Source organism: Rhamphochromis sp. 'chilingali' (assembly GCF_963969265.1).
Source record: "Rhamphochromis sp. 'chilingali' genome assembly, chromosome: 2".
Taxonomy (NCBI): Eukaryota; Metazoa; Chordata; class Actinopteri; order Cichliformes; family Cichlidae; genus Rhamphochromis; species Rhamphochromis sp. 'chilingali'.
This window is the reverse complement of record NC_137930.1, coordinates 5212603-5226672: the sequence shown is the minus strand read 5'-3', so window position 1 is coordinate 5226672 and position 14070 is coordinate 5212603. Positions and strand designations below refer to the sequence as shown.

General features: G+C 40.1%; 1 protein-coding gene across 1 annotated transcript; it reads left to right on the top strand.

Annotated features, from left to right (window-relative positions):
* Nucleotides 1-1327: 1327 nt before the first annotated feature.
* Nucleotides 1328-2518, top strand: LOC308392250 (C-C motif chemokine 16-like; the record flags this gene model as incomplete). Its single annotated transcript, XM_080875217.1, has 3 exons — nucleotides 1328-1397; nucleotides 2184-2307; nucleotides 2437-2518. The coding sequence occupies 3 exons, from the start codon at nucleotides 1328-1330 to the stop codon at nucleotides 2516-2518; spliced, it is 276 nt and encodes a 91-aa protein (XP_080731343.1).
* Between the last annotated feature and the right edge of the window lie 11552 nt (nucleotides 2519-14070).

Sequence of the window (14070 nt, the reverse complement as noted above, 5' to 3'; positions counted from 1 at the left end):
AAATAATAATACAAAAGTGCTTTTTACTCTGCTGCCTCAAGCTCAAAGCTGTAAAAAGATCTTTATAATCTCATTAAATACAGATCTTAAAAAAACTGTCATCCAGTGTTTCTCAGTCTCTTGTTTTCATTTGAACAACTCTTTGAATCTGTAAAAATGGTAAAAGATATTCAGAGATAATAACCAGAGAAACAGCAAAATGTCACGGTGGGTGCTGGCCAACCGTGGGGATGTGGGGGAAAGTGAACCCAAACGCAAGACTTGGTGCAAAGAAAGCAGTGTGTTTATTTACAGTGAGCCAAAAGTTACATAACAATAAATCCCTGTGAGTTCCCTCGTCTCCGGTGCTGTGTCTTCTTCCCAAAAAGTCCTTGTTTAGTGCTCTCTGCTCCTGTGTCTCTGCACTCCCCGTGCTCACTGCTCTCTCTCGTCCCACGCTTACATGCTGCTTACACCAAATTCTGACCCTACCATCTGACTGTCACAGCAGAGACTGAGACTCATCAGACCAGGGAACAACTTTTCACTCATCTATTTTGACATATGGTGCACCGAGAGATGCTCTTCTACATACATTGGTTACGATGTAACGAGTGGTCCTTTGAGTAACTGTTGCTTTCCTATTAGTTGAAACAGTTTGACCATTTTGTTCTGACCTTCGGGATCAATTAAAGCATATTCTCCCACAAAACTGCTGCTCACTGAACATTTGATGTTTTCTGAGAATTCTCTGTAAACCACAGAGATGGTTGTGTGGGAAAAAGCAGATCAGCAGTTTCTGAAACACTCAGACCTGCCTGTGTCAAATTTGACCTAGAATACCTTTGTTGCTGAAACTCCATGCATCTCAGAAATGTTATTATGTTACTGTACAAAAAACTGCTTAGTAATAAAAAACATATTTCTAAATACATTTCGTGTGCAGATGCTTGTATGCGTTGCCTGATGATTCTCGCACAGACCATCACTGTAACCTGCACACTGCAAGGCTCAGAAAGTGATGATTAAGGACTATTGGTGACAGTTATGAAACAACATTAGAGGTTTAATGGTGGAAACATTATGACTATGTATGATGTAAAGACAATGCAAAGGCTTTGCAGAATGAGTGGTTTGTCTGACCTTGTTTTATCACACAATCAGAATGGCGGTGAGCCCCTCAAACTTCCTGTTGCCTTATATTTGTTTTATAATTTTTTTTCCACTTTTCTTAGAACGGCTTTGAATATGCAGATGAGGACATGTGAGCATGTCAGACTTAAGCCGAGGGAAGCAGGACAAATCACTTCAGATCTGAAACACCAGCATCACCAGGTCTACAGCGAACATGAAGACTCTCAGCCTGACCGTGGGACTGCTGCTCGTGCTGTTTACTATTTACTACTGCGACGCCTCACGTAAGTCTGTTAGTCTACTTCCTGCATCACACTGGAGGGAATTTCAACTGTGAACATGAAATTCTTCATTTTTCTGTATTTTAAGTGATTAAAACAAAAATGAAACTAATTATTATCTCAGGGAAAGGACAAATGATTGAAAGATTTTTATATTTTAAAAATTCCCCTCTTGCGGCTGTGGCGGTCTAAGCTCGGATCCTCTACCAGGACTGTGTTACATATATTTGTGTGTGCATGTGTATACAATTACATTTTTAAATATGAAGCTGTATATAATCATATATACAATTTTTACAATTTTTGTTGGATGTTGAAGTTTCAAAAGGTTATTTAAATATCCAGCCCTTACTGTCCAAGTGTAAAAAGGTATCATTAGCATAAGCTAAAATAAATTTAACCATTTTCTTCTAAAATCTGCTGTCACATAAAAATAATACAAATAATATCTACATTTTAAATTATATTAAAAAATAATATTTTTTGTTAAAAAAAAACAACTAAAACTTTAGCTTGCCTGGGGTAGCTGTACATCTTTAGCCAACAACTAATTTGCATCTACTATCATTTAATATTTTAAATTACATATATATAATTTTACTTTACATGCTTACACACTAGTATCTGCACAACAGAAAAAGCCTTACCCAGTTTAAAAAATAAAAAAAATCTTACACTAGGACATAAAATATAAGCTTTCAAACTGTAGGTTTTGTTTAGATATAATTGAAAACAAGTTGCGACATAGAGTCGTAGCACTAAAACATACCCTGTGTTTTTCTCTTACAGCTTCTGGAATGGGTTTAGTGCCACCTGATCTTTGCTGTTTTAAATTCTTTGATAAAAGGATCCCAAAGGTGCACATCCTCTCCATCAGAAAAACTCACAGCAAATGTTTAACAGAAGCCTTTGTGTAAGTTTGTACTTCAACATCTCTTTGCTGCCCTCACTAATATTTGCAAAGCATTGTATTATCCTTCTTTTCTATGAAGAATAAAATCTGTGATCTGAGAACAAAATAATGACACTGATTTTTTTGCAGGATCAACACGCCCAGAGGCGATTACTGTGTGAGACAGAATGATGACTGGGCAATGGAAGAGTTCGTCAAACGCCACAATTAAGACATGAAGAATCTACCATGACCCCAATGACCGGCAACCAGCGCTGGAGTTTTAGCTCTTTGTACTTTGCCTGCTTAAGTAGTCTTACTATTATTGAAATGCGGATACTTTTATTTTGCATTTATCAGCTTAATTATCAGCATAAGTTTAGTAAAAAGTTGCATCTCTGAAAAGGGAATTTGAGTATTTGGTATTTGTTTGTCTCTCACTCACTTTGGCAGCAGGACTTTAAAGATCTAAAGATTGAAATTTAAAGGGATTTCACTCGGGTGAGGACAAAGACAGCTGCAAACATCACACATTCCTGTTTAGTTAATGAATTCTCCCTGAATACTTGTTTTGTAGTGCAATGTTTCTGATACGAGTCCTAATCAGGACAAAAAAGTAGCAGGCACAGAAATGTGCTAATTTATGTCACTTTGATTCCTGCCGACCTGAGAACAGAGACTATGTCAAGTCTTGTTAAACCAGATTATCCCTGCAAGAGCTTCATGTGACGACGATAGTCTTCAAGTTGAAGTGTGACAGTAACAATGAAGGAAAGTTCTTCCATAATAACACAAACAGTTATCCTGCTGCAATATGAATCGTTCTCCACAAAGATATAAATCACTGCTGGAGGACATCACTGAAGAATGGAGGGCTGCTTCTCCTCAGTCAGGGTGTAGCTGATTTAGATCAGTCTGTCTTCTCACCACCGTGTTTCACTGTAGCTTCGATCCACTGTGGTATCCATCCCTCGCCTGTTTCTCTCCTTACATATGCCCTTTTTTCCCTGCCGCTAATATCTAACGTAGAATTATCATTAAAAACAATTTTAAATTATTTTGATGCCTTAGACGCTTACATGATTTCCATATTCAGATAAAAATGGTGCATGTGAAATTTAATGTCTCCAGTCATTTTACCATTTACTTTCACCGTGCCATTGTTATGCAGATACAGTGTGTCCAAAGCATTTATATATCTCTGTATATTGTTTTTCTTTATTCATTAAAGTTGCATTTCACAAAACTCATCGACTCTGTCTGACAGTGAATGTTCAACTGTGCTTTTATGCCGTGGCCTTCTCTTTGAATTCATCAGAATAGTGAATAAAATCAATAAAATATCCCACTTTAAAATACAACAAATTTTAAACTATAAAAATGCTGGTGAAAACATTTGAGTAAAAATTGTTTGTCATTTTAGGAAAACTTTATAACAACAATCACAAGGGTGCTGAATTTCTCGTCTTGCACCCAAGTTCAGGTATGCTTGTTGTATTTATGTAGGTGCTTGTTAGTGGTGAGCGCTGCACATTCGGGACTGTGGGAATCATTGAGACACTCAGACACTGAGCCATGGCTCTGTGCTACATACAGAGATTTCTGCACCTCTTGGTATTTAGTGACACTTTGTATATAGTTTATTTTATGGCAATGGCAATTTTATTTAGCTAGTACATTTCATTACAAGCCAACTCAATGTGCTTAACACAGAAAAACATAAAAACCCATGTTGGTTTACAATGCCAAAGGCAGTGAAAACGGCAAAATACAATAAAACTGTTCTGTCGTGATGGGTCATCGGAGTCTAATCTTCAAATACATTAACTATCTCACTAAATCATGTTTAAATTCTTCCAAGTGATCTTTCCTTATGAAATAGTTCTTAATGATAGAAAGCAATTCTCATAATCTTATTGCTGTGATTATCAAAACTAAGAATGATACCAATTCCTGACTTGCCGACTGTATCTTAGAGACAGAGGTGATAAATATGAAAAAAATTGCCTCTGACTTCCTGTAACAGCAACTAGTATTTCTGTCTTTTCTCTGATCAGTTCTAAAAAGTTTTGATACATCCAGCAATTAATGTAATCAGTTAGCACATTAATGTTCAAGGAACTGACCTCCCAGCCCATTGTTCCTACAGTGGTGGTAGTTTCAATCATTATGCAAATGTACTGTTTATAAGATCGGGGAAACCTGCAGTCAGCTGAGACTGAAGAAGTCACTCGGATGAGTGACGAAACCTTTCTCCCACTGAAAACATTACGTCCAGATGAACAGAAGAAGTTTGGGGGTTCTGTTTATAAGTTGATAAGTTTGTGAACAGAGGTTAGATCATCAGAGGAATGTGATAAGTACAACTGTGTATCATCTACAGAAGAATGGTAGGCTATATTATGATTCTTTATGGCCATACTGAGTGGAAACATGTAAAGGTTAAATTGTAATGGACCTAGGACAGACTCCTGAGGAACCCCTTGTTGAATTTTCATTTGTGCAGATCAGAAACTGCTAGTTGAGACATAAAAACTTAAAAACCCTTTAGATACACAGAGAGGCATCATCAAAAACCGCACCTGTCAAACCAGCTGTCATGAAGCCCTTGAATCAGAATGTCAGTGCTGAAAACAGCAGTGAGATCAAGAAGGATTAAAATCTAAACTCTTAGTGAGTCACTATTGATCTTTAGGTCAGTGATGACATTAGAAAGAGTTGATTCTGTGCTTAATTGGTTCTGAACCCTGACTGGTCATAACGACTGTGAGAAAAAAGGAATTTATTTTATTTGTCATAATACTGTTGTCAAATAGTTTACTGAGAAACCTCATAAAGCATAGTGTTTAACTTGGTCTTTAATATTGCACTGTAACATATCCTTACATGTTCTACTTGTAACTATAGTGCAACATAGAAATTATTCATTTAGAGAAGTAGTTTTATGTCATTTACCATGGCACACTGTTTCATTATAATACGACTTCTGTTTGCCAACGTGTAACGATGCTGCACAGCAGGGTCATTGCATTTCATAAGCTGGTTTGCACTGAATTGCATGATTTGTAGTATAAGTGGTGGGACTGCCACATAATAATGGGCCACGACTGATTAACACATGAAGCTATATTGTTACATCCAGCCTGTGGGCCTTGGGTTTAACATGTGTGGCATACACCGAAATAGCCTTATCACCTTTATAAGCTTTGATCTTCACCAGTTTAACTGAAAGAACCCAGCGTCCTCAGATGCCTTCGGATGAATTCACTGCTTCTGATGAGTCATTTCTGTCTTCTTGATTTGTGTTAAGCTGTATTTTTTCAGTGTGAACGACCTCAAGCTGCTGTTCACTCTTTGTACAGGAAAGGTTTTGTCTGCCACAGTTGTTGATATAATCTTGTTGAAGACAGCCAGAGCAGTTTTATTTTGTCACTGTGCTTATTTGTCTTAAATGAACTACAGTGTAAAGCACTCTGGAGCACAAAGCTTCATTGAGGCAGCTGTTCTTTAGAAACGTACTATAAGTTTGTAGTGCAGTAAGATGTTTACTTGTTTACACAAGCATTACGTAGGAGTACGTAATGATAATGGGTATTGCTTTATAAATAACTGGACATGAATAGTTTGAGATCAATAAATAATGTTGTTCTACTACTTTAAAGCTATATCACATTTTGGGGTCAACTTGAAGGAAAGGCAGATGTGAAATGTGACATGATATTCTAAATCTTAATATGGTACTTTCTAAATGTTCACAATACACAGCACATTTGTAGGGATTGTAGTTTTTAAGTTATGAAGCTTGTTGTCAATTTTCTGACAAAATCAAGCGTTAAGTTGACCTTGAAGAGCTCAGTGGAAATAAGCCAAATTTTAATGGATTGTTAACATGAGCTCTACTCTCCTCCTAAAGGTTTATCTGAACCAATGCAAAACCTTTCTTGCAGATTCCAATTTAAGTGACAAAAACTCACATTTCTTTCTCAATATTTTGGGTACTCATCAGGCAGGAGACCAACAACCCCATAGTCAGTGCGGAACACTGGTGAAAGAAAAACAGCTTTTTTTCATTTGTGTTTGTTAAGTGCCAGCATGGTGGCATGGTGGTTAGCACCGTTGCTGCACAGCAAGAAAATCTTGAGTTCAATTCCATCATCAGGCTATCAGGCCTGCAACAGAGGCAAAACAAAGATGAAACAATCAAGCGGTGACAGATGTTGTAAACAGACACCAAATATTTTCACTCATCAATGAGACCTGAAACCCAGGCACCGAAGTGACTGAAGACGTAGTGAAACAAACAGACGGAGGCCAAATTCTCACAAACTGTTCCCTTGAGGAGCGAAGAAAGCAGGTGAAACATGCCAGAGGAAAACATTCCATAAGAATTTGCTGCCAGGTTGTTTTACTGGAAGTTTGTTATTTATCTAAGACGTGTTGTGTTTGTGCAGCATTTTCAAACTATCATAAAGTGTATTTAGGTTGGTGTCAGGAACATTGTGCCAACTTGGAAGTCAAAAAGCAGCAATAAAGGCTCAGTTTTCAAATACAGTCTCAGTATCTTTATCCTGCAAAATGTCCAGCAGGACTGAATTTTTCAGACATGACCAAACACAGTGCGTAGAAGTTCCTGCTGAGGCCTTGCAGTTCAAACAGAGGTGGAAGCTGATGATTCATTTGTGTTTTATGTGGTGAGAGTTTCACACGGTGCAGAATTTTACATTTCAGCAGGGTTACGCAGTACAGTTACACACTGATAACTTTTTTGTATGATCCCAAATCACATCCTACTCTTCTTCAGTGATGTCTACAGCAAGTTTATTTTTCCACACCTGTGCTACAGCATGGATGCTCATTACATCCAACACATCAGTTTGATTCAAGGCACTGTAAAGATGAGATATGGCTTTCTTGGCTGGGAGAAGTAACTGCTGATATCCTACTTTTAATATTGAAAGTAGTTTTTTGGGGGGTTTTGAAGTCTGAGAACTGAATGTATCTAAAAAAGAAAGTAAAGTTGGGGATGTTTATTGTTTACCACAACGATGCCTGTAAGTCTGCTTCTAGTGCTTTGTTAGTTCTTTGAATTTTCTGTCTTTCTCTTTATTGAAATGGAGAGTGAGACAGAGCGAGGACATAAAACAGGAGCCTTTAATCTGTATCCTTTAATAACAAATTGTGTTTTTGTTGATGTTTGTTGCCTGATGAGCATTAGCCTTAATCATTTCTGATATGCTGTAAGTCATTAGAAGCAGACACAATATTGAGTAATCCCTGTTTCTTTTGTTGCAGCTAATTATGCAGAGACGTGCACGGCAGGTCTTACCACACTGCCGCTGATGAAGTAGATGATAATAAGATGTGTTCAGCTGAAGAAAGAGAAATCCAATCTCCACTCAATGATCAAGCTGGGGGAAAGAGAGAAACTGAAAACAAACCAACACTCATTATTGTCAACGGGGCCCGGAGGCCAGTATGTGGGTGGGGACCCGAATCAAAAGACAGGCGGAGGGTTTTTCACAAGCTTTATTATAAACAGAGAGATAAGCAATGACACACACCATGGAAATGTGGCAGCGAGAAGATGGTTTCTGAATTTGAAGCTTACTTTGCAGGTTAGGAGCGTAAGGTTCTGGAGGCCTGCTTACCACAGTTAGGTATCTGATGAACTGGCCAGTCTCCATAGCCAGTCTTGTTAATGCTCGCACTCAGGTGGGGCTCGGGCCTATGCAGGACAGTAGTGATGACAGGGTCTCTCATTGGTACATCCCACACTTTATGGTAGGTTGTGCTACTGGCTTTAAGTTGGCCTCTAGTGTTGTTCGCCATCCAGTCCATCTATAAAGATAATGCATGCACTGTAATGACTTTGAACTGGCGCTGAATACATCTTAAGTGCTGCCTCACTGATTGCTGTCAATGGATATTGACAAATGGCTATAGCCTGGAAATATGGTGCACCTAGCATTCAGCAAATATACAACATGTAAACATAATACATACATACTACATAATATAGTGTGGAAAAACTGAGTATCAATATACAAATGCATCAGATATCAGCAAATATCTCAAATGTTGTCTCTCGATTCTACTGTCGACTTTCACTGCAGCCTGAGTAAAGGAAGGTTGTGCAGACAGTGAAGATTGGGACTAAGCATGCATTATCAGTGCATGTATTTATTGGTAGAGCACCGAGTGGTTTGTTTGAGCGTTTTATCAGATATATTGAGTCCCTGAAACTTCCTGTTGTCTCATGGTACAGAAAAACCCCAATCTATTAACCACCTTTGGGGTTGTTGATCATTTTTCCAGTTTCTAAGAAATGGTTTGAATATGCAGATGAGAACATGACTTAAAGCAGGGTGATCGGACCGATCACTCAGACATCTTCTGAAACATCAGGATCATCAGGTCTACAGTGAAGTCAGCATGAAGACTCTCAGCCTGACAGTGGGACTGCTGCTCGTGCTGTTCACCGTTTACCACAGCGATGCCTGTAAGTCTGCTTCTTGTACTTGTGTTAGATCAGTTTTTGAATTTCTGTCTTTCTCTGCATTCAGACACAGAGTGAGACAGAGCGAGGACATCAAACTCATATAAGTTCATGGTCATGAAGACCAGTGTTGATCTTAAATTCTTTACTGTAATTAAAAGTCAGATTGAATCCTCGTGTAAACAAGTGTAGTCACATGTTCGGCATGTACTTCACTGAGACAGACTTTTTTAAAACTTAAATTCTTTTTTCTATTTTCTATGTATCTCTGTCTTTTATGTCTTTGCTTAATAATCTTACTCCAAGACATAAAATAAGAGCCTTCAAATGGTATCTTTCATTAAGATATAACAAATTGTATTTTGTTACTTAATGAAGCATTAAACTTCATTATATCTGGTATGTTGGAGAAGCAGCCACAGCACTGAGTAATTCCTGTTTTTCTGTTACAGCTAAGGCAATGATTACTCCTGACCTTTGCTGTTTTCGCTTCTTTGACAAACGGATCCCAAAGGCGAACATCGTCTCCATCGTGAAAACTCACAGACAATGCCCCACACCAGCATTTGTGTAAGTTTGTCTTTCACTGTCTCTTTGATTCGATCACTAATGTTTACCAAGAAGTCATATCTAGGGATTGAGAGTAACGTAGTTTCTATTCTCTGTATGTCCTGTACATGTGGCAGAATTGACAATAAAGTTGACTTTGACTTTGACTTTGATGTATAAGCAATGTATGATCGTCCACATTGAAGCCATAACTCTGCTATTAAGAGTAAAATGTGTAAATATGAGAGCAAAATAATGATTCTGACTTTTCTACAGGATCAAGACACCCAGAGGGCTTTTCTGTGTGAAACAGACTGCAGAGTGGGCAATGGAACAATTTGTCAAACAAGAGAGAGGAGCAACTAAACCAACGCCACAGTCAACAGCTCAAACATCTTTCATGACTTCGATGAATGCTACAAGCCGAAATGCATCAGTCACTCCATGAAGTTCCTTCAGAAAGTTTTTATTTTTTGCATTATCACAATATCAGCCTAATAATTTGTGGATTATGTCAAACCTCTGGCAAATAGTTTTCAGTATTTAGTTAATGAACAAAGCTATTGGGGCACATCTGAATCTTTGAATTCAGGTCTTTTCTGTCTTGTTGCCGCAGGTGTATCAAATCCACCAAAATGCCATTTAGTCTGTACAAACACTTGTGAACGTCTGAGTTGTTATGTTGACCCAGCTTGATGTGACAGTATCTCAATATCTCAGTTTATAATGCAACAATATATAAAAAACATGTATTGAATCATTTGCTTTCACTATGCCATTTAAACGCTGCATTGTTTTGCTTCATCCTGCATTAAAGTTTCATTTCACAAAACTGAGCGACTGAACCTGGAACAACATTTATTATGATGATGTGGGAACAACACCGACACGAGGATAACAGATCGTGCCCCTTTGTAACAGTGAGGCAGACCATGACAAGTATAGTGGAACAAGAGGCATTTATTCACCATATAGCTCAGAACAAGACAATGAGAGATTTTTCAAGCCTTCTCTCTTCACAAAACAACAACCATCACCCTGACTAATTGAAGCTGGCATCCTTAAATACTCTCAGCTGTCACAGGCTAAACCATTATTCCACTAACAGGTGAGTTCTAAAATCCCACCCCTCCACCACGTTATACAATACATACATTTCAATGAATAAATATATACATACATTTTACATTTTCATATTAATAAATATTTTACACTTCTGACACCATATCCATTATTATAAAAACCCCCAAAACCCCAAGTTCTCCTTACTGGTAAACCTTATTTGCTCTCAATCACAACCTTTCCTTTTCACAGACAACGACTACATTTCTTGATGAGTAGCAGCTGTGCAGGACCTGGAACAAAGGCTACCAACTAATTTTAAAATGCACAATAAATATTCAATATCCCCAGATTCCACCAACATGTCTCCTGCCACACCAGAGGAGACAAGACTTTAGACCATGTGTATTCCAACCTGGCTGGAGCCTACAAAGCCGCACCCCTCCCCCACATTGGACAATCGGACCATCTCTCCCTGTTCCTCACACCTCGGTATTCACCACTCATCCAACGTGTGAAACGTGCTGTGAGGACAATTAAAGTGTGGCCAGAGGGGACAGACGCAGTGCTCCAGGACAGATTTAAAAACACAGACTGGAATATGTTCACCCACACAGACCTGGACCAGTACGCCTCATCTGTACTGGATTACATCTCCAAAACCACAGACAGTGTCACCACCCAGAAACGGATCACCATGTACCCCAACCAGAAGCCTTGGATGAACCGGGATGTTCGTCTCCTCCTGAAGGCCCGCAACACTGCCTTTAGGTCAGGAGATGCACACGCCTACAGCACAGCCAGGGCTAATCTAAAGAAGGGCATCAAAAAAGCCAAACACCATTACAAAAAGAAGGTAGAAGAACACTTCTCCAACTCCAACCCCCGACGCATGTGACAAGGACTCCAGACCATCACAGACTACAGGACCACCAAACCCTCCCCCGCATCCTCTGATGTCTCCTTCCTCAACGAGCTCAACAACTTTTATGCTCGTTTTGAGCGAGGGAACCCCACAACCACAACCAAAGCAGACGTGACGCCAGACCACCAACCTCTGACTCTCTCCCCCACCGATGTAGGAGCGGTGCTGAGCAAGATCAATGTCCACAAGGCTGCAGGTCCTGATGGCATCCCCGGGCGTGTTCTCAGAGCGTGTTCTGGGGAGCTTGCAGGAGTGCTCACAGACATATTCAACCTGTCCTTGGCCCACGCTGTGGTACCGGCCTGCTTCAAATCCACCTCCATCGTCCCGATACCCAAAAACTCCAACCCATCTTGCCTCAATGACTACCGCCCAGTAGCACTCACCCCCATCATCACTAAGTGCTTAGAGCAGCTGGTCCTAGCACACTTCAAATCCTGTCTCCCCCCCACCCTGGACCCCCACCAATTCGCATACCGCCAGAACAGGAGCACAGAGGATGCAGTCTCCATCGCACTGCACTCTGTCCTCTCACACCTGGACAACAACAACACCTACGCCAGAATGCTGTTTATAGACTTCAGTTCAGCATTCAATACAATCCACCCCTCACAACTCATCAGGAAACTGACAGACTTGGGCATCAGTTCCCTCATCTGCAAATGGTTACTGGACTTCCTGACCAACCGCCCCCAACATGTCCGGCTGGATAACCACTGCTCATCTACCATCACAATGAACACCGGTGTACCACAAGGCTGTGTGATGAGCCCTTTCCTCTACTCCCTCTTCACCCACGAATGCAGACCTGCTGATGGTTCCAACACCATCATTAAGTTTGCAGATGACACCACGGTGATTGGCCTCATCAGTGACAACGATGAGGCCGCCTACAGGGAGGAGGTGGATCGTCTGGCTGAGTGGTGCGACACAAACAACCTGCTGCTTAACACCGAGAAGACCAAGGAGCTCATCGTGGACTACAGGAGGAATGCTGACCCACATCCTCCCATCCACATTAAGGGGACGGCTGTGGAGCGTGTGAGCAGCTTCAAGTTCCTGGGAGTCCACATCTCTGAGGATCTCATCTGGACGACCAACTGCTCCAAGCTGGTCAAGAAGGCTCACCAGCGCCTCTTCTTCTTAAGGACTCTGAGGAAGAACCACCTGTCCTCAGACATCCTGGTGAACTTCTATCGTTGCACCATCGAGAGCATCCTGACCAACTGTATAACAGTCTGGTACGGGAACTGTTCTGCCTCGGACCGGAAGGCGTTGCAGAGGGTCGTGAAAACTGCCCAGCGCATCGCCGGAGCACCACTTCCTGCCATAAAAGACATCTACAGGAAGCGGTGTCTGAAAAGGGCTGGGAAAATCATCAGAGACCCCAGTCACCCATCACATGGACTCTTCACCCTCCTGCCCTCTGGGAGGCGCTACAGGAGCCTCCGGACTAAGACCACCAGGTACCGGAACAGCTTCTTCCCCACAGCTGTCAGACTCCTGAACTCTGCCTCCTGACCTCTGACCCACGTTAACACATGGACTGAACATACACACACCCACAATGGACAACTGTACCCTCAAACACACAATAATAACATGGACTGAACCACCACTCACAACCACTAGCACTTTATATAGCCTCTGTAGAAACTATCTACACCCTCACTTATCTTAACTGCACTACTGTATAGCTCTGTGTAAATAATCATTCTGTACATACTTATAGTTATAGAATATTCACAACATACTTCATACCGTGTACATTATAACATACCATAATAGACCCATTTCTGTAATATACTCACATATCTATATTATTGCTAATATATATTGTAATATATCTATATCACTAAAGCACTTCTGGATGGATGCAAACTGCATTTCGTTGCGCTGTACCTGTGCATGTGCAATGACAATAAAGTTGAAATCTAATTCTATTCTATTCAATCAATAGTTAAACTTGTGTGCAAATCTATGCTTAAAGTGCAACGTAAGGTGCTTTTAATAAAGTGAAAAGTGTGCCCCTATAACTGCTATACAAATTATCATATAAATGGTAGTAAGGGAGTCCTCTTCCTTTCACCCGTCTTTAAAAAAAATGTAGCAAGCTTGAACACCTTTCTTAATATTACAGCTCAGGATAGGAAAGCGTTTTTCCATTTCTTCCATCATACAATTTATAACTGAATATTTTGATTCTGAATATTTGTTTGCTGTGTGGGTCTACATGCGGTCCAAGGCAAGAAGTAACAAGAGAATCATTAAGTTTTCTTGCTTTCTCTTTACCACAATATCAGTCGACAGGTCATCAAAGAAGGATTCAGTATAGCAGGGGTAGACAACCTTTCTGATGATGAGTGCCATCTAAAATTTCCTCAGAGGTCAGTGTGCTATATGATTGCATTAGCAATAAATTTAACAACGCTCTATATTAACAGTTACACACTATATAGAACCACTTTATAGAATTATATTTGTTCGCAGATATTGGCCGCTATCAGCAAATAGTTATCAGCTATTTTGAAACAAAGAAAGACACTTTTTATCCATACCAGCAAATGAACTGTACAACAGAACATGCAAATGCTATTTATGGCCTCCTCACAACAATGATAAGAAAAATAAACTGGGCCAATATGGCATGTTTGTTAATACAGGGATACACATGTTATGTGATCTCTGGTCTCCCACTCAGAGACACAGGTCTCCGAGTGTCCAGCATTCAGACGGCTACCTGAGGACACTC